Source organism: Ambystoma mexicanum, chromosome 8 (genome assembly GCF_040938575.1).
Source record: "Ambystoma mexicanum isolate Mex_15411 chromosome 8, UKY_AmexF1_1, whole genome shotgun sequence".
In the NCBI taxonomy this organism is placed as follows: Eukaryota; Metazoa; Chordata; class Amphibia; order Caudata; family Ambystomatidae; genus Ambystoma; species Ambystoma mexicanum.
Genome location: NC_090929.1, coordinates 356783046 through 356809127, shown reverse-complemented (window position 1 = coordinate 356809127; position 26082 = coordinate 356783046). Strand labels below are relative to the sequence as shown.

Genomic DNA, 26082 nt, shown 5'->3' with positions numbered 1-26082 from the left:
AATGCTTGGTCGCCATTTGAATGACAGTGCCCTGCTAACCCGGGTCATCGCTGTCACGCAGGGAATGTCAGGGGCCCACCTTCCGCAGTTAGTGCAGCACAGAAACCAATCCCTCAAGGTAGCACAGAAACAAGGTCAATCCATCAGACCACATCAATCAACCAGCTGGGCTGCTGACTCGCACCTTATTTAGGAACAGCCACATAGAAATAGGGAAAGATAGGCCTTTTTAAAATCATTTAATAAAACACTCATTAGAAATGTCATCACTGTCCGCGTCCTTCTTCTCACCCGCCACAGAGCCCAAAAAGAAAATATAAATCGATCTGAAATTGTGGGCCAACACTTTATTTCACACAAAACTGGAGCTTTCTCAAGTGCTTAATGTTTGAAAAACAGCAATTTTTACAGGATTGCCTACTATGTTATGTTTGATCGTGCAAAAAGAAAAAAAAAGGATAAATATAAAATTAGTCAACAACATCAAAGAGGACTGTTCAGCAAATCCATTAGAAAAGTTAATATAAAAGGGTTATAACCACGTATGTATCAACAATTAAACAAATAGTGAACGGTATGTTTTAGCTTTTTTTTAAATAATAAATTAACATCTTAAGTCAAAAGTTAGAGAAGAGAAAAAAGTGCATCAGCATAACATGTTTCTAAGAACCGAGTTTACTGAACTTGGTTACCTGGTCCGAATGGTCATATAAAAAGGCAGCAACACATTCTGCAAATACCCTGGAATTATACCAAGTCCGATAGCTTGAGAATATGTTAAATTCTTCGGTTATATACATTTTTTTTTTAAAAGTGGTCTCTAAAAAGATGATTTAAGTTGAGGGTCATTTTCTAGTATTGTAGTTCAAAGAAAAGTGTTATATACTGAATGGTTATTTAAAATTGCAGTTCTAATATTTTTACAGCCGATTTTTTGTTGCAGTATTTTTTTTTACCACCAAAATGCAGGTGTTGGGGGTAGGGGACTGCCTGCACACCCTCACCTTAATGGGTGAAAGAGAAGGATCGAATAACGGGCAGAGAAAAGGAAGGAAGGCATCAGCAAATGCTTTAATATGGGCTGGTAATTTGATTAGATTTATTTCTTATATAGGCCTCAGTGCGTTGAACAAGAAACAGCAAAACAACATAAACATGACAGAGTACATAATCAAGTAAGTGGAGCTACCAGGGCAAACATATCCATAAGTAAATCAGTTCACAATAATTCTCAGTTTAGTGGAAGAGGCCATTTTTTGCAGATTATGATTTTTGCTCAAAAACAAGGGTAAATGACTTAGCCTACATCCGATAACAATGCCCACATCTGATAACAATACAATCTGTATTATCACGGGAACACCAATTATCGATCTGTATCCTTCGAAGGACTCTCAGATCTTGAGTTCTGACACAGTTTTGTCCCACTCTTTGATTGAGCAAGGCTAAAATGTTGTTTTTAAGCACCTCCCTGGATTCAGGTTTATAGACATAATTTCGAAATCAAAAATTTCTAAAGTCAAAAAGTCGAAAAAAAAATGTCGAAAAAAATAATGTCGAATTTATTTTTTATGACGTTTTTTTTTCGAAATGGGGGGGTTCCCCCCCAACCCCTGTTTTTTCTTTTTTTTTTTTGTTTTTACCTATTTTTTTTATATAAACTAGAGCCCAAAAAAAAATATCGAAAAAAAAAATAATTCGACATTTTTTTTTTTCGACATTTTTGATTCGACATTTTTGACATTCGAAATTTTGTATTCGATATTATGACTGGACACCCTGGATTCATACTCCCTAGGCTTGTCAACATTAGTAAGAATAAAGTTTCGAGAGTCCATGGCAAAGTTCCTTATATTAGGGTCGGCTATTCGGGCCATACAAGACTTGCTTTAACGAATAGGATCACGTGAGGAATCCAGAGATGTAGATTTGGGAATCTCACCAGAAGGAAAGTCACTAGCTGGACCAGGAACAGGCTTTTCTACAGAAACCTGAGGATTCAAGCCTTTATGAGGCGGCTCTTCTGGACGAGTTTGGCAACCTTGATGAACCCACTTCAAGGTGTAGGATGTTTGACAGGACTTTTCCGACTTGACAACATGTGTCCATGCTCGGTAAGTGTAACATAGAAGTTTTAAGAGCCAGGGAAGCGGCCCAATCACAGAGATCTTCAACATTTAAACAGGCATCCAGACCCTGCATGATGTATTTTTTTTTTTAAAGCAACCAGTTTCCTGGAGTTTTTTGGTCACCAGTCTCCTTTCCAGGACCTTGAGGAGTAACTTCGCCTGTCCCCACCCCTGTTCTAGCCAGCAAGAGAGGAGTTGACAGAACCCTTAAGGGCACATAGCCTTGAAGCTTGTCGGGTTCACATCCTCTGAAAGGACCCTATTTGCCCCCACATGCGCAGCATGAGAAAGACTCACAATATTCAGAGGCTGTGAGGAGGAGAAAAGCCCTGCTATGGCACCATTAACTTCAGTAGCATCGCTCTTAATAACTTTGCTGGTGGGGAGAAGAGAGTTTTTTTGAAGTCTTTGTCTCCTTTTTTCACTTAATGCTAAGACTTCAGATAAGCGGTTACTGTTCCCGCAGTGTGTAGGAGACGGCGACTGTGTCAAAGATGCCACCCGACCCAACGTAGCAGTGGTGTTGGAATGGGGCGGAGTGCCAGGGGGGTCCCCAAATAGTAACTCCAAATTATTCATCATGTTATTTGTGGCGTTTGCCCTAGTGCCCAGCATTTTCTAAGGAAGTGGTCAATTGGTCAAATTGGAGGATGGGGGGCTAGGGGGAGGGGTACTGTAGCCAAAAAGAAAGACTGCAAAGGCAGCAAAGCTTACCGGAGAAAAGCAGCGTGGATACCGCAGACCGCTGAAGCAATCACCACAAGCTCAACAAAGTCAATGCGGGCTCCCGCGGGCTTGAAAGGCAGTAGAAAAAGTCTCCAATGCCCCGTCCCTTCCTGTATACAGAGCACTAACCTTTCCAGAGACCGAGGCGTACAGAAAAGCAGTCACCAGGAGCTGTAAACGAGGATGCCGAAAACCTTGGACAGGACCTAGAATCCCCACGTCAAGCCGTACGGCCACCTCCGACGTGGATTCCAAGTTGTAACGTTCTCTGCCACAGATGATAGGTAATGGACCATCCACATAACTAGACATCAACAAGGAAACAGTCTGCCTGATAAAAGGCAGCTCATCAAACCTATGGGTACTGCACCATGGTATCTTAACAGATGTCATGCAAAACAGAGGCTAAGAGAGTGTTTCTGCACTTCCTTATCTTCCCATTCAAAATGTGTTGATTCGGCAGACTTCTTCAGTGGAAAAGATAGCTGTGGGTCGCTAATAGGGTTTGGGCATTCATATATCCTTTGCAAGAGCTACCTGGGGTGATTTGACGCAAAACTAATCTAGTAATCTTGTTCTGAACAGAAGATGCCTTAGCTACACAGGTTGCTGCTCTATACTTTGATTTAATTTCTTTAAGCACAGATTTAAGAGATAACGCTTCAGAAATTTACCATTTGCACTTTGTCGTCCGAATGTTCCTCTTTAGCTTTCTTATTAAATGGGAATACCAATAATGTGTACTTCTTAGTGGATTTATATTCGCGCTCCAGAGTCACTTCATTTGCCAGATTCTGAGAAAGAATCAAAAAAGCTTTTCAGTAAGTACATTAGGACAGGTATAGGAGTTTTAGATCTGCAGACGAGGAACAAGAAGACAAGGTGTTTACGAAGTCTCCATCTGTCACCTTCTTAAACGAATAATAAGTATTCCATGTGGAACATGGCGGGAGTATAGCTGGAGCAACAGCTATCTTAACACAGAAGAGAATTAATAAGTGGTCAGAGCAATTTACAGGAATAGAGGTCTGACAAAGAACCCCACAAAGCATCCCCATAAGCAAATTCAATGTGTTGCCCTGGGCATGAGTGGAGGAAGTTAAAAACAAGACACGTTATATAAAATGTTAATTATGTTCTCAACGAAAACATCCAGTGGCACACTCCAGTGCTTATTAAAATCGCCAATAAATAGGTTTCCGAATGCTAGAAAACCTGTTATGCGCAATAATGTCGTCCATCATTTGAACATATTCAAGTTGTGTATAATGAATGCTCTTAGTGATGAAGACCATCATGTATATTTGGTTTTTATTATGTACTCTAAAATCAGTTTTGCCTATTGGCAGATGGTACGACGGTCGTCCAAATAAAGAACAAAAAAATAATAATAAAAATCACACGCGAACCAGCTGTTAAAGTGCTCCTGGATGGTGGCTGCTGGCAGAGAGCAAGCAGGCCTCAAAATGTGCACTGGCCTCTACACACTGACTGTTGTGACACTCTCTGTAGCAGGGTGGTTAAAATGTCAAATTGCAAGCTACTAACTAGCATAAAAAGTCAATTAATAGTCACTTAAGCCCTCTGTTCTTCACATGCACCCAGCACACCATTTCATACTCACCAAGAGTCAATTATCACTCACAAATGGCTATTAGCAAGTGCACATTTTGAGCCCTGTTAAAGAGGGTGTCATCGTTCCAGTGATCGTGGCCCCTTGAACTCTGGTCACAAATCTGAGTGTGTAGGGTCAATTGGGCACATGACGAAGGACTCTGGAGTGCTGGTTACCACTCAGGACTTCTAGAGTGGAGTGGAGTGGCGTTTAAAGGGCCTAACTCAGAGGTGGAATGTGTGTGTATGCTGTTGGGAGCCAGAGAGGGTGATGCGTTATACAAACGTGTGCGTTTTGAGGGCAGTATGGCATTGCAGGAAAGTTTGGAAGAACCCTAGCAGTATGCTAACGTGGCCATGACTGCAATGGAACACCCATCTCCCTTGCTTTTCCAGTTTCAATGAGGCGCTGTCGGGTGCTTCAGTTAAACAGAGAAGCTGTGATGGTTGGCAACTGTGGGTTTTCTTTTGACGGTACCCAAGAGGTAGGTTGCTCATGCTTTTATACGAGAGGCTTAATATTTTGAATAATGGTTCTGACATGTAGAAGGAGCCAAGCTTCTTAGTTGAGAGGAGATACGTACGTGTTCCTTTAGTCCTACAATGAGACGTCCATCAGCATTTTGTAACCTCTGAAATCATTGTGTCCTAGATCAGGAGGCCGATTTAAAGGGGGGGGTTCACTGGACAGACTGGAGTTGATGCGAGCGCCAAGTGGTGTTTTTTGTGATTAAAGAGGACACCGTTTGGAGAAGTTTTAGGAAAGACTCTTTTTTACAACGACTGATCAAAATTGGCACTGTGGCTCAGAAAGTTGTGCCCCAATATGCCAACATTTCCCACTATCAATAATGCTAAAATATGACTTTTCCTCCCTTTTGTTTCCAAATGTGTTGGAATGTCTAACGTCCAACTTGTATTGATCATTGACATATAACACTTTGGAGGCCTTTAAAATACAAAATTATTGGTCGTTTTTTCGCAACTTGGGCTCAAACTTCATGACCACATATCACTATCTCTAAGGGCAACAACATGATTACCAGTGAAACAGTGCATCAAGTTGAAACCATGCAGCGTGCTCTACCAAGCACATGAAGGAACTAGCCCAGAATACTTTTCTTAGCTGTTCCAGAAATACATTTCATCGAGAACTTTAAGACTCCCAGTGAAGGCAGGTCTCCCCAAAAAAGCTTCAAGAGTCTTAATCGTGGAGAACAACCTACAGCAGCACACGGCACCAAACCGTAGAACAACCAGAGCCCAAGTTTGAGGAACGAAAGGAGCAATAATACATTTTACAAACTGCTCAAAGTCCACCACAACTTCCAGGTCTTCCATGCCTAAACTCTCATGCCCTGGCTGAAGTTGCTCTCACAATCCGGGTTGGCATCCCAAAGCTGTTAACTCCAATATTAGCACTTTGATTCTGTAATATATATGCTCCAAGACACTATGCCGTCTCGTTGACAACCCTGAATCTCAATCTCATATGCAACTCCCCCGACTCCATTGTCACCATGCGTTCTCCCCCACCCTCATTTCCTGTGAAGCAGCTTCCATTTTACAAATGTGCCTGCTTACAAATCAACAAAAAAAATACAAATAGTAAATAGAGACATTCCGTAATATGGTGCGAGCTCAATTGAGATAGGCGTGTGAAGCGAAACCCGGAGTGCAATGCTCTGCAGCCATTGGCTCTCTAGATGTCTTGGACTACAATCAGTCATACCATCAAAATCAATGTTGAAAAGTCAGGGAAGTTATAGGCCAAAACATCTGGAGAGTCACAGGTTGCAGACCCCTTGCCCTAGTGGGTACTACACATTGCCGAGCCACACAACATTGAAGGCAGGTGTGGTCACGAATTGGACACACTGGCAAAAGATTAAGAAGCACAAACATGGTCACCACAGATCGGTGTGCATATGCCTGGGTGTCCTCCTCAACAACTGCTCCTGGGGCTCCCGAGGCAAGGAGCTTTCTACGCTGGATTACTTGGATGCCTACTGCTCATACAATTACTCTGCACCAGTTCAATTGTGCTGGCTCGAGTCTGCCAAGTCATAGTTCAGCACCCTTTGCACTATATTGAGGAGGAGAGCTATTCGGGCTTTTCTGAGCATGTGCTTCTGTGGCGTGGCCCATCTGCATTACAGAATCATTTGTACTCAGATCAAATTTGTAGTGTAACCAGCTCACAGCAGCATTCCAAGGGTCTCACTTGTGTGTGGCAACTGTCAAACTATTCACCCAAAGCGGTCATTCCAGGCACAGGTTGAACGTGTCATAGTCCAGGTTCAACTAAGAGTGTAAGCGTGCCAAGAGAGACTTGGTCGCATTTGTATAGTCATCTACCCACTGTGTTTGTAATGAATGATGGCGTTTGTCTTTGTATACCAAGTGTGACAGCAAAAACATACACTAGGGTTGGTTTCCCTCGTCAAACGCAAGCAATTGTTCAGGCAGGACTGGAACACTGTCCAGCGTAGACCTACAGAGGATGCACTGTTGAACATGCTTAACATTTGGAGTTGTGGAAAGCATGTTGGGATACGTGACTTTGGGTGGCCAGGAAGCGACATTTGTGGCGGTGGGTTTGGGGGACCGACCAGTTAACACTGTAGCATGTCTGGGACTGGGAAGTCTTTTATGCAAGATGTGTTGCAGTTTGCCAGACCTACAACAGCCGCAAAGGCGGCTTACAAACGTGGGTGCTTGCTATCATCAGGTTGTGGCTAAGGGTAAGCAAGAAGCCGTGCACACATGAGGTGCGGCAGAGATATGCATTGAAAATGTAATTGCTTTGCAAACCGCCTCATCAAATGTTGGATTAAACAAGGCCATGGTCAGGCACTGCGCCAGCCCAGGGCCGAGAACCGATGGGGACTGCAAAGGCAGCAGCTGCCGCTGTATAACTACTAGAAGATGGCTTGGATTGTGCGATGTAGAGGGGCTCACCAATGCCTTTATTCCTACGCTTGGAAGGCCGTACTGAACGCCATCCACCCAACTCGAACATGGCCCTGAAAGTTACTTTAAATGCACTTATTAAAACAAAGACAATTTACTCTCTGGGGCCACAAAGGGGGTTGGGCAGTAGGGGGAAGAGTTTTTCTCTCAAGTATGTGTGAACGATGGGAGAGGAGAACAGCAATTATAGCATGTTCATGTTAAAGCCCTGACAATCCACTCGTTCAAATAATTTACATACAGCAATACTATTTAGCTATTGAAAGACCAACATTAATACATATTTATTAGAATATAGTGCAATCCCTGGCTACACTATTTAACTAAAGTGTGTTCCCCGGTGAAAATCGTTTTATCTCACTGTGTCTTATCTGCCGAAATACAGAGGCCATAAAGTTAATCATTTTCAACGTGTACACTATCGAAAAAACTCAATCGTGGTTAAATGGATGCTAATGTGGCTCGTTATAAAATACTCGGAGAGACTATTCTTACAATGCTGAACTTCACCAAGTTATTTGTCTCTTGGCTTTCTCATGACAACGTATTGTAAATTAGCTTTCCATGATGCCCTCTGGTATCAAACCCCGATGTCTCCACCTGTGATCTCACTAAATATGCAAATTAGTGCCCACTGTACTTCTTGCCACACACTGCCTCAAAAATTCTCGAACTGGTCCTGGCTCTAGGTCTCTGTGTGCTGTGGCGTCACTACCTGATGGCCCATGATACTACATTATGGTTGCTAGATGACTCCATGTCATGAGGGATAACGCAACAACTCGCTTTTACCCCAGTTTTACTTCAGTCCATTTTATTCCAATTGAAGCGACCCAATGGTCTACTCCCAGCAGGCAATTGATGGAGATTTGAAAGCCCAGTACTGGGACATGGTGTCTGGCCCTCTTGTCATGGATTTATCTGGTAATCATACACTACCTATGGATGAGCGAGTGGTCACTCCAACCGGGGACTCTACTCACAAACGTTTGATAACTTCTCCCTATCAAGCCTAACTTGTGCCTAACATAGAAACATCTCAATTGGCCTTTCAAAAATATGCTGCATGTTACAGGACAAAACCAATTTTGTAAGTAGCTGGCTTTGTACTCAGAACAAGGCTCCTCCAAACGAGCAGTGCAGAGGCCCTGTGTTATATCTGCCCTACGTCCCGCAGCGCGGTGACGTAGGGCAAGTTAATAAAAGCCCCGCCCCCTGAGTGGGAGGCAGTTCCGGGCGAAGCTGAGCCAGCGTGTGTGTGTCTTTTCTTGATCTCCCCTGCCCAGGCCGCGCTCCAGGCCATGCGGCCTCTTGGACCGGAGCCAGCCCCTCGTGCTGGGCCTCCGGCAAAACGCACGACATAACAATGGCGACGAGGAAGTGAGCGAGCATCCACGCGCTCCAACGCGAGTTCGCACAAACACGGTCGCTCCGTGTAAATTTTTGGACACCCGGTGGGGGCCCCACGACCACGTGACCCCACCCCCCCAAAAAAAAAAAAAATGTTTTTTTTTCTTCTCTTTTCATTCCCTCTTTCCACACCTCATCCTCAGAGGGTAAAAAAAAAAAGAAAAAAAAGAGTTTTTTTTTTTTCACGTGTCGTCCCGGGCACCACCAGCACGTCGTCTCCTGCACCAATCCATCGGAGCACATGTGCCGGTAGGACGCTGCATCACCACAGGGCACGCACGAACCCGAAGGGCAGACACTCGGCGACCGAGCGCACGCAACACCATGGCGACTGGGCTATCTACCCCTGGACCTTCCACACCGTCCAGAATGGCGGCAAACCTGTCCATGGCGTCACCACCGCCTCGCACGCAAGGAAGTTCGTCGACGTTGATCCAACCATTCGACCCATTCACTGACCCATCGTCCAGTGGGCCCAGATGGCAGCTATGGCTACAGAAGTTCGAGATGGCCATGGAATGTAAGGACGTCACGTCATCCAGAAAAATGAAGGCTCATCTACTCCTCAGTGTGGGCGAAGAGGTGCTGCGCATCTTTAACTCCCTGGATGTGGACGACGGCCAAGATGCATACCAGAGTGCGAAGGACGCTCTAACAGCACATTTTCTCCCGCAACTAAATCCGGACTATGAAACCTTTATCTTCTGCACGACCATCCAGGCCACCGACGAGACTCTCGACGCCTACCACACGAGGCTGAGGAAGCTGGCCATGTCGTGTGAGTTTACGAACACTGAAAGGGAGATTAGGAGGCAAATCATAAATGGAATTCACTCGGAGAAGCTGAGGCGTCTCGTGCTCAGTGAAAAGGGCATCCCTCTACAGCGCATCCTGGAACTGGGCCGACAGCGGGAGCTTGCCCACTCCAGGGCCGCCAACATGGAAGTGACCCTACAAAAACTCCAGCCGTCACTGTCCACAGCGATGGTGGCTCAAATCTCGGACAGACAATCAACGAGGAGCGAATATGGCAGCGGTTACACCCAGAACAGGTGGCAGCCTCGAGCACCAGGACCAACTGAATGTGGATGGTGTGGTGGCCAAAGGCACGGAAGGCGAAACTGCCCGGCGCAAGGCACCACGTGCGGAGCATGTGGCCGGAAGGATCACTACGCGAAAGTGTGCAGATCCGTGAACACGCCACTGCAGCCCCCGCAAGGATCCCAGGAGAAAGGGTCATCGAAGAAAAAGAAACAAGCCAGCGCGAGGAGGGTAGCTGTAGTCAACTCCTCGACGGAAGAAGAAGGAGATGATCTCTCAGCCCTACGACAAACAGCAGGCACGGAGAATGAAGGAAAGGGCCGAAAGGTGTACTTAGTATCGACACTAAACCAAGGGCCAGCACAGTCGAAAAGAACCGCCAGGTGACGAAAATGCATGGTCAACATACAAGGCCAGGACATACAAATGACCATCGACACGGGGGCTTCGGTAAACGTCATGCCAACCACCGTTTTCCGAACCCTCGCTCCACGACCCGAGCTAACATCCACAGACACTCGACTATTTGCCTACGGCAGTCGGAAACCTCTACCAGTCATCGGGAGGTTCCGCACCACGCTTGAGCATGGCGAACAGAAGTTGTGGTCGAAGATCTATGTCGTCAAGGCGGGAATTGAAAGCCTGTTGAGCGGAGATGCGGCTGAAGACCTGGGCGTGGTAAAATTCATATGCCACGTTGACGACACATCCGAGGTCGAGAACTTTCTCAGGCAACACCCCATGCTACAGAGGGGGATAGGCTGTCTCAAAGGAAAGACCATCAAACTACATATTGATCAGTCAGTGCAACCACGCGCAGTAAGACACCGACGGACACCTTTCCACATGAGGGAACAAGTCGAGAAGGAGTTAAGGTCACTCGAAGCCGCTGGTATTATTGAAGAAGTCACGGGACCAACACCGTGGGTTTCCCCGATGGTGGTCACCCGGAAGCCCAAACAGCCAGGGAAAGTTCGGATCTGCATTGACATGCGCCTGCCCAATGCAGCCATAAAGAGAGAGCGACACATAACGCCGACAATCGATGAAATCATCACTGACCTCACGGGATCGTGTGTGTTCTCGAAGGTAGACCTAAAGGCGGGGTACCACCAGCTGAAGCTACACAGAGAATCGCGCTACATCACCACGTTCTCAACCCACTTGGGCCTGAGGAGGTACAAGCGCCTGAGTTTCGGCATATCGTCGGCCGCGGAGGTTTTTCAACAAACCATCCAGGAGGTCATCAGAGGCATACCAGGGGTACTGAACGTGAGCGATGACATCCTGATACATGCACCGGACATCAAGGAACACATCGTGAGACTGAAGGCACTACTGGGCAGGTTGGAAAGCGCCGGACTCACAATCCATCGAGAGAAGTGCCAATTCCTAAAACCAGAAATAACGTTTTTTGGATACCGGTTCGACCGCACCGGCATATCGCCTGATCCCCAGAAAGTGGCGGACATACAAGCTGCCAGCCCCCCCACGACTCCCACCGAGGTGCGCAGTTTCCTGGGTATGGCCACTTACTGTGGCAGATTCATTCGGAACTTAGCAACACTATCCGAACCACTGCGGGAGCTAACAAAGGCCAGCATCAAGTGGGACTGGGGACCCGAATGCCAGGAGGCATTTGAGAGCATAAAAGACTCCCTGTCAACGGATACCAAGATGGCCTACTACGACACGGACCTCCCGACAGAACTATTTGTGGATGCCAGCCCAGTCGGACTCGGAGCAATCTTGATGCAGGTCACGAAAGAGGGTACAAAAAGGTCGATTGCTTATGCATCCAGGGCGCTCACAGCAACGGAACAAAGGTACTCCCACATAGAAAAGGAGGCAATTGCCGTTCTATGGGGATGTCGACACTTCCACATGTACCTATATGGGCGCAAGTTCACGGCGATCACCGACCACAAGCCCCTGCTACCAATCTTCATTGGGTCATCGGCACACCCACCAGCCAGAATCACCAAGTGGCTGCTACACCTCCAGCAATATGATTTCGAACTTGTCTACCAACCGGGCAGCGGCAACCCCGCGGACTTCCTGTCGAGACACCCACGACCAGCCACCCAGCAGGAAGTGTTAGTCGCCGAAGAAACGGAGGAGCACATCTGTCAAGTGGTCCACACCATGAGGCCCAAAGCGATAAACATCGAGGACATTACAACAGAAACCCAGAATGACCCATGTTGCGATCTGGTAAAAGATGCCATCCTGTCAGGCAACTGGAAAGACTTCATGTCGCATACACGCAACAGAACCGAGGGGGCTAAGGCGTTCCTAGCAGGCATGTTCACGGTTCGACAAGACCTCTCGATCACTGAGGGAGGGCTCCTGCTAAGGGGTGACCGCATCATCATACCCCCAAGGCTGCAAGACAGGATAGTTGCCCTAGCGCATGAAGGACACCAAGGGCTTGCGAGGACAAAGACACGGATCCGACACAGGGTTTGGTTCCCTCACATTGACGATCGAGTGGAGGACTTAGTGAACACATGTCTACCCTGCCAAATAACGAGTGGACCCCCAGACCCAGAACCGATCCTATCGGCCGAGCGTGGCCGGGCACGATGGGAAGCGATCAGCATTGACTTTTGCAAAATCAGAGAGGGTCTACACCTACTGGTGGCAATCGATGACCACTCACGATATCCAGAGGTCGAGATACTGGAGTCCACCGCCGCGGAGGTGGTCATCCCGGTGATAGAAAAGATGTTTGCCACCCATGGGCTGCCCACGACCATTAAGAGTGACAATGGACCCCCATTCACAGGGGAGGAATTCAAGTCATACCTACAGGAACTGGGCATCAAATACCACCATATCATGCCAAGGTGGCCGCAAGCTAATGGGGACGTCGAGCGTTTCATGAGAACTATCAACAAGGTACTCCGAGTATCAAAGGCAAACGCCAGCCCGTGGAGGATCGACCTGTTCCGGTTCCTAAGGAACTATCGGGTCACCCCCCACAGCACCACGGGCATACCACCTGCTGACCTTATGTTCGGAACTGTCATCAACTCGTCGATTCCCCATCATCCAAGCAGAACCCCTGACGACATCGACCATGCACGTGTGGAAACGAGGAGAACATGTGCCAATGCTCACATGAGCGCCAAGAGAGGAGCAAGGCCCTCCAACCACAGAGTGGGCGACCAAGTCATCATGTTGCGAAATCCCACAAAATCCAAGATGGACACCAGGTATGACGAACTGCCATGGACTATCAGAAACCGGCGTGGGACCATGATAACGGTCACACGGGGAGGTCGGGAAGTAACAAGGAACGCTTCCTGGTTCAAGCCCGTGCCCCAGCAACTCTGGACGGATGGCGAAGGACATCACGACGACAACGAGCAACAAAGCAGCGACGTGCCGGCGCAAGACCCCCAGGAAGAATCTGCGGGGGATTGCAGCTGGCAATCACCGAGACTACCCAGCAGTGAGGACACATGTAACGAAGGTGAGCAGACTGACGAGCCGAGCGGGGACAGCCCCCAAGCGAAGCGGTACAGCCTGAGAAAGACCACGAGACCGCCTGCGAGGCTGAATGACTATGTATGCTAATTTCCCCAGCAGTGGCAGAAGTTTTATAGTTGAGCATGCGGCTTATGTTTATGTTGTTTAGGTCATGTTGAAATAAAGGAGGAATGTTATATCCGCCCTACGTCCCGCAGCGCGGTGACGTAGGGCAAGTTAATAAAAGCCCCGCCCCCTGAGTGGGAGGCAGTTCCGGGCGAAGCTGAGCCAGCGTGTGTGTGTCTCTTTTCTTGATCTCCCCTGCCCAGGCCGCGCTCCAGGCCATGCGGCCTCTTGGACCGGAGCCAGCCCCTCGTGCTGGGCCTCCGGCAAAACGCACGACATAACACCCTGCAAACATGAGTGCGCCCCGGCTCCAAAAAAGCTTTTGGAGAGGGTCAGGGCTCTGCCCTTGGCCGTGCCTCTTAAAGCCCCGTTTCTTATACATTTGGTTGTTCTACTAGATGGAAAACCTTTCCAGAGTTGTAGTTTTTTTTTTCCTCCATCATGTGTTCATTTTACTAAAAAGTAATAACGGGTATTGTGTGGAACTGAATACAAAATCTCTGCATAATTTTTCTGCTTAAGTCTCACCTAGAGGATATAACACCTGCGTCATTACCCAACTGGAATATCCTCCCACATCCATCCCAATAATTCCCATGTATTTTCTGAACATTCCAGGTCGCAGTTACACGGCATAAGGCAAGGGGTGTTTAATGGTCCATAACGTTATTGTCATGTAGGGTAAACCCCACAGTTAATCAATCCCCTTATTTCTGGCAAGCACCACCAGCCTCGCCCTTTCATCCACTGCATAAAATGTGCCCGTTGCCCTTACTCTGTCCTCAGTGCTGGTCCCCTCCTTCCATATACTGGTGCATTTGCTGTCACTGCCCCTTCACCGCAACTAACCAGAAGCCACCTTCCCATGCCCTTATTGCATTATGCTTTAAAGGCTATATACACTCCCTGCTCTCAACTTTCCAAAGTTGTATCTATGGTCCTGTAAGCCACAAAACGCTGATCCATCTTTATATTATTATTTTTTTTGGGACTGTCTCAGGCATGTTTGAAGGTCCAAGCAGGAAAATGTTAACCTAAATGTTGTGTAAAATTAGGGTCACATGAGGACAGCGAACACTGTTGCCGACTCCCAAAGCAATAGATCTTTTCCATCAGCAAACACCAAATCAGCATTAAAGATCCTCGCTCGATTACTTACCCTTTATTCCTGCCCGGTGCCTCCCAGTTGCCCTCAATCTTTCTGCCGGTTGGTGAATGTCTGTACTCACCCTAGCCACGCCCACCCGCCACGGACACCAGAGGCCAAGGGCGACACGTTCTCCGGAAGAAACCTGCGTACCACACCTCGCTCTGGCTAGGCATAGTTAAGAAAAAAAAGTCACTCTGTGGCTAAACCGAGGCCTGAAACGCACAGTTTTGCTAGCGTTGCGCCGTTGCTCTGGCAACCCTCGCTAGTTTATAAAGTGTGCAGTGTGTTTTTTCCGGATACGTAACTAACAGACCACCAAAGACCTACTGGCCTCTCTAGGGAGTGGGCATTGCCGGCCTTTCATGATGCTTACTTACCGGCAATCTTCATTGCTCCTAGTCATACTCTTCATCGTCACTGTACTTGCTTCATGAGGCCCCTGCCTCCGACACAGGACCTTCTTCTATTTATTTTCTTCTGTATAACTCCTCCCCTTAACCCCAGCTTCCAGATTAACATATTAAAGCTGGAGCATCGGACTACCCTTACGGAGGGAGAGGAGGGTCGTCAGTACTGTGACGAGGAAGAGTATGACTATGAGTAATGAAGATTACAGCTTAGTAATCAGGGCATTATCTCCACATCCACTCTTCCTCCTCCCAGTACTTACTTCATGAGGCATACCATAGCAGCAACGGGGAGAGGTCCCAATGAGACACAGAGACAGAAGCGCAGCAACAAAAAGCACATCTTTATTGACTCCAAAAATCACATCCCAACAGACAAAACACCAACCCTGAAGGAACCACTCCCGGATTGGGTGACATTCAACCGATAGTGGTCGACAAAGATACTCTAATCCACCCAGGTGGCAACCCTACAAATCTCCTGTAGATAAAACCCCAGAGAATCCGCCCAGGAAGCAGCCAAACCCCTAGTAGAGCAACCCTGAATGTGGTCAGGTACAGACAGGCCAGAAGACACATAAGCCATGGAGACAACAGTACGGATCCACCGGCTAATGGAAACCACAGAGGCCTTCCGCCCACACCAGCAGGGCCAAAAGTAACCAAGAGACTATGCATACATGCCAACCCTCCCGATTTAGGCGGAAGACTCCCGATTTTTCAGTTAAAAATGATGCTATTTTTAACTGTCTCCCACCTAAAATCATTATATCGCCAATGCAGTCTTATGGGAAAACTGCATTCTCCCGATTTCTGTAGTGAAATCTCCCTCTCAGGGGTTCCACAATGTTGACATGTCTGGACTATGAGACTGCCGGAAAGGGGCCGTCTGAGCCAAATATTCCAGAACCACCCGCCGCACATCAATGGCATGCCAAGCCACCTCGTCCGGCGTCTGCGGATACTGGAAAAACGCAGGAAGAACCAGATCCTGAGAAGTGTGAAACCGACACACAACTTTAGGCAGAAACTTTGGATCACATTGCAATACCACAGAGTCTGGCAGAACTCTCAAGAAAGGGGGTCGACACAACAGAGCCCCAACCTACCCCTGCCTACGGGCAGACGTGATAGCAATCAGGAAAGCAGTCTTCAGAGTAAGATGCTTGATATCAATTTCCGACAAGGGCTCAAAGGAAGTCCCCTGAAGGAACCTTAAGACTAGAGGGAGATCCCAAGGGGGAAGGCCCTTATAGGTATAAGGACGGGAAGCAGAGAGACCCTGAAGAAACTTCCCCACCCAGATCGCCCACACCAAGCCTGAAAGTGGCCCCAGTGCCTGGCATATGCCTTCAGAGTAGAAGGCCTTCGAGCATTAAGGTTAGACTCAACCACAGGACCCGAAAAACCATGGGAGACCAACCAAGACCGTGCAATAGCCAAACCGCCCATTGAATCTGCCTGACCCCAAACCACAGACCCGCCTGCAGGGAACAAGGCCACATCGGAATCAACCAAAGCTCCTGGGAACGAAGTTCCATTAGGGAGGGAAACCAGCTCTGACAGGGCCAGAAAAAAAGCAACCAACAGCACAGTCACCCCGCTTTCCGTAGGACCCCAGGCGGTGACGCCTCACACGCCAGCCACGATGCCCCGCACAAGACCAGGAGAGGCTCCACGCTCAAATGGAGCCCAAGCCCCGCAGGAGAACTGGGAACACGCTGCACCTTTAGGAGAACCGACTCCCTGCCACTCAGTCCCTTCAGGGGGCCAGCAAATGGAGCTCCGTGATGCCCCGCACCGGGAAAAGACAACCTGCTGGATGCATGAAAATTAAACTGGAAGCTGAGGATTAAGGGGAGGAGTTATACAGAAGAAAATAAATAGAAGAAGGTCCTGTGTCGGAGGCAGGGCATCATGGATTAAGTACTGGAACGAGGAAGAGCAGACATGGAGGTAATGCCTGACTCCACACGCCACCCGGAGTGTGGGCCAGGAGGATTGCTGCTAGGGTACCGCAGCACGCAGCAGTTCCACGATGCACCACAGTGCGATGAATTTTCTGTTGTAAACTGCAGTCAGCTGCGCACATTGCCGTTAATATGAGCTGTAAATTGCAATGTGCAGCCTGCAATATGATATTTTCACCACAATACCCCCTAGCGCCTTTCTTATTTCATTTGTGTTTTGCCTTTCCCTAATGTGCTCTATTCGCAAAGGTAGGGTATAGTATGATTTGTGATGTTATGCCCCTTAAAGGAATAACGAGTTCTTGCTAAGGGCTGGTGCTGATGTCACATTTCTGTGACCATGTGACCAATGTAATAAAAGGGCATCAGTCAGATCCACCAGACTCATGCCTGATGTGTGTTTCTTGCAGCGCTGCACCAGTGCTGCTCTCAGGCAGATGGCCTGCCCTGCAGAGCCCTTCATGTCAGTGCCCCTGCGAGGCAATGCTGCCCACCTGTATCCAGCAGATCCCCTATGTGGCAACTCAGCATAAGTGTCCCAAAGCCCCTGCGTGGCAACTCTGGCAGTGTGTGATGGAATGGCCTGGGTGCCCCATATGCGCATTTGTGACCACCTGCTAACAGGGTGCATGATGGGTGCCCCCATCAACCGTGTGCCTGTGCCCTGGGGGTCCAGACGTAACAGTGACATCAAGGTGCTTTGTCCCTGAGGTGTGCCAGGTGTCTGCAGTGCTTGGCTGCTGTGGCCTGTGATGCTGCTGCCCCGCTGGGCAAAAGAAGAAAAGAGTGGCCCCACTGTTATTATACTTTTTTGAACAATTATTATTGATTTTTAACAACAGTATAACTTACAGACATCAATCAATGATCTATAACATCAATAATGTCCGTCTACCTACTTCCCCAAATCCCCCCCCCAACTCCAGCCTATCTCACCCCTTGTACTGCATTCTATTCAACCATCTGTCACAAACTATACATTGCTATAAACCTTTCACATCCCAGGAGAGACAGCCCCCTCCCGAGCCTCTTCATGCATCGACACTGACAAGTCTTGTACCAATTGCTTCCAGGCATCTAGGGATGCACTCTGTTTCTCTTGCCCAATGCGTGCTGCTTCCTGCCACGCTACCATTTCCGCCCTTGCCCATTTCTGAAGGTCCCTCCACCATAGTCCCATCACCGGTCCCTTGCGTGCTTTCCACCCCATAGCGATTCTACATTTTGCCAAAACATATGCTAGGTCCTTTAATTTTCTGACATGTCTCGCCCGCTTCAGGTGTGCGAAAATACCTAACATGCAAGCCGCTGGGGCACTTACATCCAAAATGATACCTGGTGTGGCAAGGGCCGAGCCGTCTCCTCCCAAAAATGCCTAATCTCTGTATATGCCCGAAACATGTGTAGTAAATCAGCATCAATTGTTCCACATTTTGGACAAACCTGCCTCGTCTCTCTGCTAAATTTGGCAATCTTCCCCGGTGTCAAGTACGCCCTATGGGTGACATACAGTTGGATCAGGTGGAGCTTTGTGTTTCTAGAAACCTTTTTATGGTACGTTAGAGCTCTGCCTCAGGACACATCAGTCAGTTGCTCATGCAAGTTTGTTTCCCATCTGCGCCTGGTCTACGCCATCACATCCCCTGGTCTTGGCATTAACAGATCATATAGCCGTGACACCTTGTTTCCCCCTTCTGAGATGTTATACAATGTTTCTATGGTCTCATCCTCTTGCAATATCCCGTCAGGGACAAGCCATCTACTCTGCACCCTCTGAAGTAGTGCCACATGTGTGATATACTAACCAGCGTGTATGTCTGTTTCAGAGGCGAGTGTGACAAGGTCCTTCCATTTAACCTCCTGCAGTAGATCGCCCACCGTCGCCACACCCAATGGTTCCCAGTATTTCCTTATTTTCAATCTAAGCTGCGAATCTTCGCCTTTTAGCTACACTAATGACATATTGTATCTAATCTCCGAAAGAAGCCTCTGGGTATATCGTATAGCACATTTGTGAAAAAGTGGAGCAGCCTTGGCAGCACCATCATCTTTAACAGTGCCACTCTTCCCATCAGTGAAACCAGCAGCCTTCCCCAAAAACCACAGATCCCTCTATTTTGTCCACTGCTTTCGCTGTGTTTTGCAAATGTTCAGTTTTAGGGTCGTGATAAATATCTACCCCTAAATATCTGCATGTGGTTATCTCCCATTTAATCGGCCGTATTGACAGCCTGTCTCGGGTTTTCCCTTTGTAACCTGCTAAGGGGAACAAGCATGACTTCTGAGCGTTTACTGTAATACCTGATAGTGCTGCATAACGTTCCAACACATCTAGAGTATACTGTAGATTGATTTCAGGATGTTGTAAGTATAGGAGAATATCATCGGTGTACAGGGAGAGCAGATGGTTATTCCCTGTATAGTTATTCCAGTGTCTCGATATTCTTTACAAAGATATATTACAAGCGGCTCCAAGACTAGTATAAATTGCCTAGAGGACCATGGACCACCTTGCCTGGTACCTTTACTTAACTGCCACTGATTAGAAACACACCTACCGGTCTTAACCCTGGCCATCGGACTCCTGTAGAGAAGCTGCGCATACTTTATGTATGTTGGCCCCATACCAAAGCCTTTCAGCATGGGTGGAATTTTAGGGGGACGGGGGTGTTTGTCCCCCCCAACTTTCATGGCACACTATTTTGTCCCCATTCATTTGGCTGGGGCACCTTTTCTTCAGATGTCATGTCCCTCCCAACATTTTCACCAAAATTACTCCACTGCCTTTCAGCGCTGCTAGCAGCCATGGCCACCTTACCAAATCTATGATATGTTGCAACCTCCTAATGTTACATGTTATATTCCTATTTGCGACATATCCAGACTGGTCCAGGTGAATACGTTTTGCTATTTCCAGCTTGAGCCTATTGGCTGTGGTATCTCCCCATCTTGATTAAGCAACAATAAAGGCCTATATGAACCACAGTCATCCCCAGGCTTGTTGGGCTTTAGTAATGGGGCAATTAAAGATTTTCTTAGTGACGCTGGCAACATGCCTATTTCCAGCGCTTGATTGAGCATTTCCACCAGTGGGGACACTACATCTGTTATGAACTCTTTGTAGAATTCATTGGGTAATCCATCTGCTCCTGGAGCTTTTCCTGCTGGCAACCCCCTTATGGTGGATTCCAGTTCTTCCGCCATTATGGGTGCTTCTAGCTTACACACTGCCTCTGCTCCTTATTTGGGAAGTACCAACTCTTCCATCACCTCATCTATCTCTGCCTGCTGTGTTGTCGAAGTCTTTGCATATAGCTCCTTATAGTAATGATAAAAACATTTATGAATACCTTCTTGCGTCACATAGGTTTTTCCATCGCTCCCTTTAACCTCCCTTATCAAGTGCCTCTTAAACTCCCTTTTATAAAGCCAGGCCAACAACCGTCCCGGCTTATCTCCTTCTGCATGTTGCTTTTCTATGTATTTGCTATAGTTAAGTTACCTAGTCTAACCCAGTGATCCATACATTCCTGCTGCAGCCGGGCTTCTTCCTGGGCCCGTTTCGTAGTTGTGTCTCCCATGCCGTCCAAGACCTCTAGTTTGGCTTGCGCTCTGCTCAAATCTCTCTCTATTGTAGCTTGCATACTTCTGACTGTGGCTATCGCCATCCCTCTAATCAACACCTTGAATGCTTCCCACAATGTGCCCGATGTATTTACACTACCCGTGTTATTCCTAAAATAGTCTTTGTCCCCCTCTCTTCAGTGTTCCCTAAATATCGCATCTTTAAGAACTTCACTTCTCAGCTTCCATGTTGGGATGCATGCTCTCGGGGGTGCGGGGGATACTGCCATATAACCAATAGGCGGCGTGATCTGACAATACACATGCTTTATATTCAACCATTGTGAATTCTCCCAGCTTCTCCTCCCCCGTAAAGAAATAATCTAATCTGGTATATAATTTATTTGGGGCAGTGTAGTGTGAATATCCCTGAGCTTGCAGGTGTAAGGCTCTCCATACATTCGACAAGGTAAATGCTTGTAATATTGTATTCAAGGCTTTGGCCGCCAGGGTGGGGTGCAGGGAGCAGAGATGAGTTAGATAACTTTCTAATCTTCGTAAACAACATTGACAGTCGTTTGCAGTTTACAATGGAAATAGGCAATCCTAACGTCCATTATCTGGATGTACCGATCATTGTCACGGATTTGAAGATCTCCACAACGGTATACACCAAGCCTACAGAAAGAAATAATTTGCTTCACAGGATGAGCTTTCACCCGCCAAGCATTCTGCGAAACTTACCGTTAGGGCAAATGCTGCGCATTAAGAGAATTGTAAGTGACCCAGGGAAGTGTGATATGGAACTTAATAAGTTACATGAAAAACTTAAGGAAAGAGGGCATCCAGACGAAGATCTTCAAAAAACAGACACACGAGATCGTGCACAATTGTTAATTACCAAACGTAAGCAAGAGAGTCCAGACTTGGTATTTGTCACTAAGTACTCGATACAGAGCCGACAAATCAAGGACAGTATCCTGAAAAGATGGAGTGTGTTGCAGAATGACAACAGAACCAAAGAGTTGTTTGAGAACCCACCTGTTTTTGCCTACCAAAAGAGTAACAATCTAAGAAATTTACTAGCTGATACGCATGGGAAGCAAAAAGACAAACAGAGAATGTAAGATAAGCATCCGGGTACATACCCCTGTATGAGCTGTGGAAACTGCAATAACATAATGAAAGGACCACTCATATCCCACCCTCGAACAGGAGAGCAGATTAAGTTGAAATATCATGCAACATGCCTGTCAGAGAACGTTATATATGCCATCAAGTGCCCTTGTGCCCAGTATTATGTAGGAGAAACCGCATGCAAAGTACAGGTTCGCATTAATGAACATAAATCATGTATCAGACTTAACAACAGAGCATCATCAGTAGCAAGACATTTTCATGACAGTGGACACACTGTCGCTCAACTCAAGTTTGCAGTTCTGGAAGTTATACCAACCAAAGGCCAAAACAGAAACATGAAGAAATTGAGAGCCCAGAAAGAGGCGCAATGGATAGAAAGGATGGGGTCGATCGCTCCAGATGGAATGAACGAGGAGCTAGATCTGAGCTGTTTTTTATGAACAATTCTATTGTGTTTTATGGTTGAGTAACACTGAAATGTGAATATTTGGGCACATTAGTATGAATACAGGAAGGGAAATGCTTTTTGCATTTTGATTGATCTTTGAGCTTTATTTTTGTTTATTCTGTTTGGTTTTGATATTTATGTTCATTATTCATTATTCATTTTTATTATTTATTTTTTATTATTATTATTTGTATTATTGTGGTTTTATTTTTATTAATTTTTGTTAATTTTTGACAATTTTTATTTTACCACAATTTGCAGCAAGTGGAAAATTTTGTCCAAAAGCATTATGTTACGTCTTTTAAATAATTGGAATGAATTCCGTTTTATTACAACATTAGGTTTCATCTATTACCACATCGTTCCAATATGGTTGCCTAACAAGCGTGAGGAAAGCTAGTCATTTGTTCGATTCTAAAATGGCCGCTCTATACAAAGCAATGGTTGCCTTAGCAACAGGTTGCTGCCACAACACTTTTCTACAGACATTGCCGAGGAAGCGTGTCAACGCGCTCAGCTCCGGCAGATTGCTGCTATTCTAGTTACAAGTAAGTGAAATGGAATAGGAATACAAATAGGATAGCACGCAGAATAACTTAAGTGTACTTATACACGCTCAATCTCATTACAGAGACCGAGTTGCATGCGTTAGTCTCCTGCGGACATGACTGCATGGGAAAGTGGCAGGCATACAGTCGGACCAACCAATTCCTGAAGAATATAGTTGGTTAACGAAATATGTAAGTAACTGGTGCACTTGAAGACATTGTATTGTCTTGAATTTGTAGCCGGAATGTATTAACTAACACGCGGCCGTTCTCGTTACAGAGACGACTGCTGATCAGACATTCTTTCTGCACGGGTGGACGTGCTGGTTTTTTTTTTAGCTCTGACGTTTTGAAGGTTAAGGCGCATGGGTAATGGCGTCAGGAGGGCGGGTGTGAGGGGATTCATGTTGGTTTGCCAATGACTTCCGCGCATTGGAGGCACTGTCGAGCATGAAAGGGTGCCTCAGAGCCCGAAGGGGGGCAGGGGGTTGGGAAGGTGACCTGCCCGCGCAACCTATTCATTCCCCCGGCACTCATCACCTAGTTTCCCGGCTGGAACCACAAACTGCTTCCTCTCGAACACGACACTCCCGAACTTCTGTGGCACTCCTGGAACCGATCAGCCTTGCGCCCCGACAGCAGAACCCCGACCAGCCTAGAATCCGACAGCAGCCCGATTTCCAACTTCGCCTTCAAAACCAAAATGCGTTATCAGGAGAGAGCAGGTACCGAGGGATAGAGAGAGTGAGTTGCCTGTACGCCTGCCCTTTATAGGGCCTCCCTCTCCCTCTGTTCCCTGCCCTGCCCTTCTTCTTCCTGCGACATTCCCTGGCTCTTCCGGGGTTGGGCTTTCCCCCAGTTTATGTGGCCCGCCCCCCCCGTAACCGAGGAGGGGGAGGAGGTTGGCTGGGCAACCCCCACTAAGGCGCGGTGCCCACCATGCCTCCTGCGTCGGTGCTTTCGCCCGCCAGTGTGTGCAACAGGCAAGCAAAGACCTGCAGCATTTCTGGGCCAAAGTCGATGGTTTATAAAGCGCTCTGTTTTGGACCTGGAAGAGAGGGAGATATGCGCCATTTGGCACCAAAAAACACGTGGCACAGCTCATGCAGTTGCTGCATTGCCCATTCTAGAGCTCCTGACTGGGGGAGAGCCATGGCGTGGCATCTGCTGCAATTTTATCTTTGATTGTCTCCAGTTGCAGGGAAAGGGTAAAAAGGTATGTGCCGTGCGGCAAGAAGTTTGAGAAAGGATGGCTTTGCACAAGCACGGGAGGGTTGCAGCTCAATATGAGTGATTGTGCGCCCTCTAATGCTGGCTGCGTCCTGTCAACAGCCCCTGCATGGGGGGAGATGAGTGGCTGGTGCTACTCCAGGAAGAAGAAAGGCCTCCGGTTTTGGGGGGCTGGAGGGAAGCAAGTGGCCTCAGACACCCTGCCACCAATACTGTGCTGCTGCCTGCCCACCATCAATGGACCAGGCACATGTGGCCCACGGTGCCCGCGGGTGCGGCTTTGCTGGCCCCTGAACTGTGGTATTGACTGTCCTGAACTGATATTTGTGCAAGTATACTAAAACTAAAGAGGGTCACCCCTGAATACAGCGGTGGTGGGGGTCATATGTGATCAACAAATATATATAGACCCGCTCAGGGGTGGTTGGCCTATAGGGAACTCTGGAGATTTCCCGGTGGGCCTCTACACCCTGGGCCTCTTTTGTGTAGTATTTCCACATTTTCTCATAGAAAAAGCATTGGGCTTGCTGAAAATGTGTCATATGGGGCCACTTTGAAAATTATTTCCAGGGCCTCTTTTGGTCCCTGGTAATTATTTCCAGGGCCTCTTTTATTTCCTAGTCCACCCCTGGACCCGCTGTGTTAAAGTACTTAAAGATTCAGTATGAAATGAATTCATAAGTGGCGTGTATCTGCAAGGATATCACGTTAGATATACCCTGGAGCAAAAAAGCATTCACATGTAATTGTGTGGTGCATTCACTTCTATTTCAAAGTCGTTTATTTTTATTCAGATGGTTAAACAACATTACAGTATTGCAGTGTACTATAACATGAAGAGTGACATATGAAGAGTGACATAATACATAAAGGCATCAGAGAAAAATATTAACAATAAGATTCAATCAAATGCAAATAGGAAAGGAAAAGGTGAAAACAATCAATTGGTTCAGACATTTAATATACATGTCTTCTGAACTCACAAAGAAAATAAAGTTTGTTCCCTGTAACTCATTAATAGTTTAGGATCAAAACATCAGTCTATGAGCTAAATCCTAGTAAATATCGATGTTTCACAGATTTCAAAGTTAATAAATAGTTATTATAAGAAGCACAACAGAAACATTTCCTTTTTGCATTTGATTAAATCTTATTGAAAATATTTTTTCTCCGTTTCCTGCTCATCAGTCAGATCCACAAGACTCCTGCCTGATGTGTGTTTCTTGCAGCACTGTGCCAGCTCCACTCTCAGGCAGAGGGCCTGCCCTGCAGAGTCCTTCATGGCAATGCTGCCCACCTGTAACCAGCAGAGTCCCTGCATGGCAACTCTGCATAGGTATCCCAGAGCCTCTGTGTGGCAACTCTGGCAGTGTGTGCTTGGAATGGCCTGGGTCACGGCCATGGGGAGTGTAATGGGTGGGTAAATAACTAAACCACAAGCTGTACCCCCCTCAAATCCTTTAGCACTCTGGACGCCAAAAGTTTCGCCATAGGCCCATCTAATAGCCAAACAAAAATAAAGACAAGCTATGATATCACGTAGCTCTGTGGCACGTGATCATCTGCTATAGTCTTCTTTCTACGTTTATTTGTTTCCGAGTCCCTTTTTTGTTTCCATGCTTCTCTCTCACTACTCAAGTGTCAGTGCTCTTTCGCAAATTAGTGCAGTCCCCTTTTGCTCTCTTTTCCTCCTCACTGAAGTTGCTTCTCTGTCCAAGTCGTAGTCAGCTGACAGCTCCAGCCTTGTGACTACGGAAGAGACTTGAATCTGGTGCTGCTCCGGTCCTGTGTAACATGTTCGGGACAGACGAAGACGATACGGACTTCCTGTCTCCCACCGGGGGGTGAGTGATAATGTGGTTTAAGATTACTAACCTGTATTATCCTAACCCTTTCGCTTTCCAAGCCTGTGCCTCTAGCCTACGCCCACCTTCACCTGTTCACTGCCACCAATCGGCACTGCTCGGGCATCAATCTGATTACAGTGAAGTTTAAGGAGCCTAGCACCAGATCACACGGTTACATGCTGGACTTCTTGGCGTACAGGAGCCCCCAGCCTGACACATCCCCAACCTCCTCCACCTTTACTGCTGCCCCCAACAGACCTCTCATAATTGCCCCATGCCTTTCCA

At 47.1% G+C, this 26082-nt stretch overlaps 1 protein-coding gene and 1 long non-coding RNA gene across 7 annotated transcripts in view; one reads left to right on the top strand and one right to left on the bottom strand.

Moving 5' to 3' along the window:
• The window catches only part of LOC138471937 (uncharacterized), a 201988-nt gene extending 187184 nt beyond the window's left edge, over positions 1-14804 (bottom strand). The window contains exon 1 of the long non-coding RNA XR_011268537.1: positions 14653-14804. This is a non-coding gene — a long non-coding RNA (uncharacterized lncRNA). The remainder of the gene's footprint in view (positions 1-14652) is intronic.
• A 10797-nt stretch (positions 14805-25601) lies between these two features.
• The window catches only part of FKBP15 (FKBP prolyl isomerase family member 15), a 2419492-nt gene continuing 2419011 nt past the window's right edge, over positions 25602-26082 (top strand). For 4 of the 6 annotated variants that reach the window (XM_069609809.1, XM_069609813.1, XM_069609810.1 and 1 more), the window contains exon 1: positions 25603-25794. In XM_069609809.1, the coding sequence (XP_069465910.1) occupies positions 25745-25794 (50 nt within the window). In that variant the 5' untranslated portion in view covers positions 25603-25744. Of the gene's footprint in view, positions 25795-26082 lie in introns of all 6 variants that reach the window. The other 2 variants (XM_069609812.1, XM_069609811.1) reach the window with 1 other exon arrangement.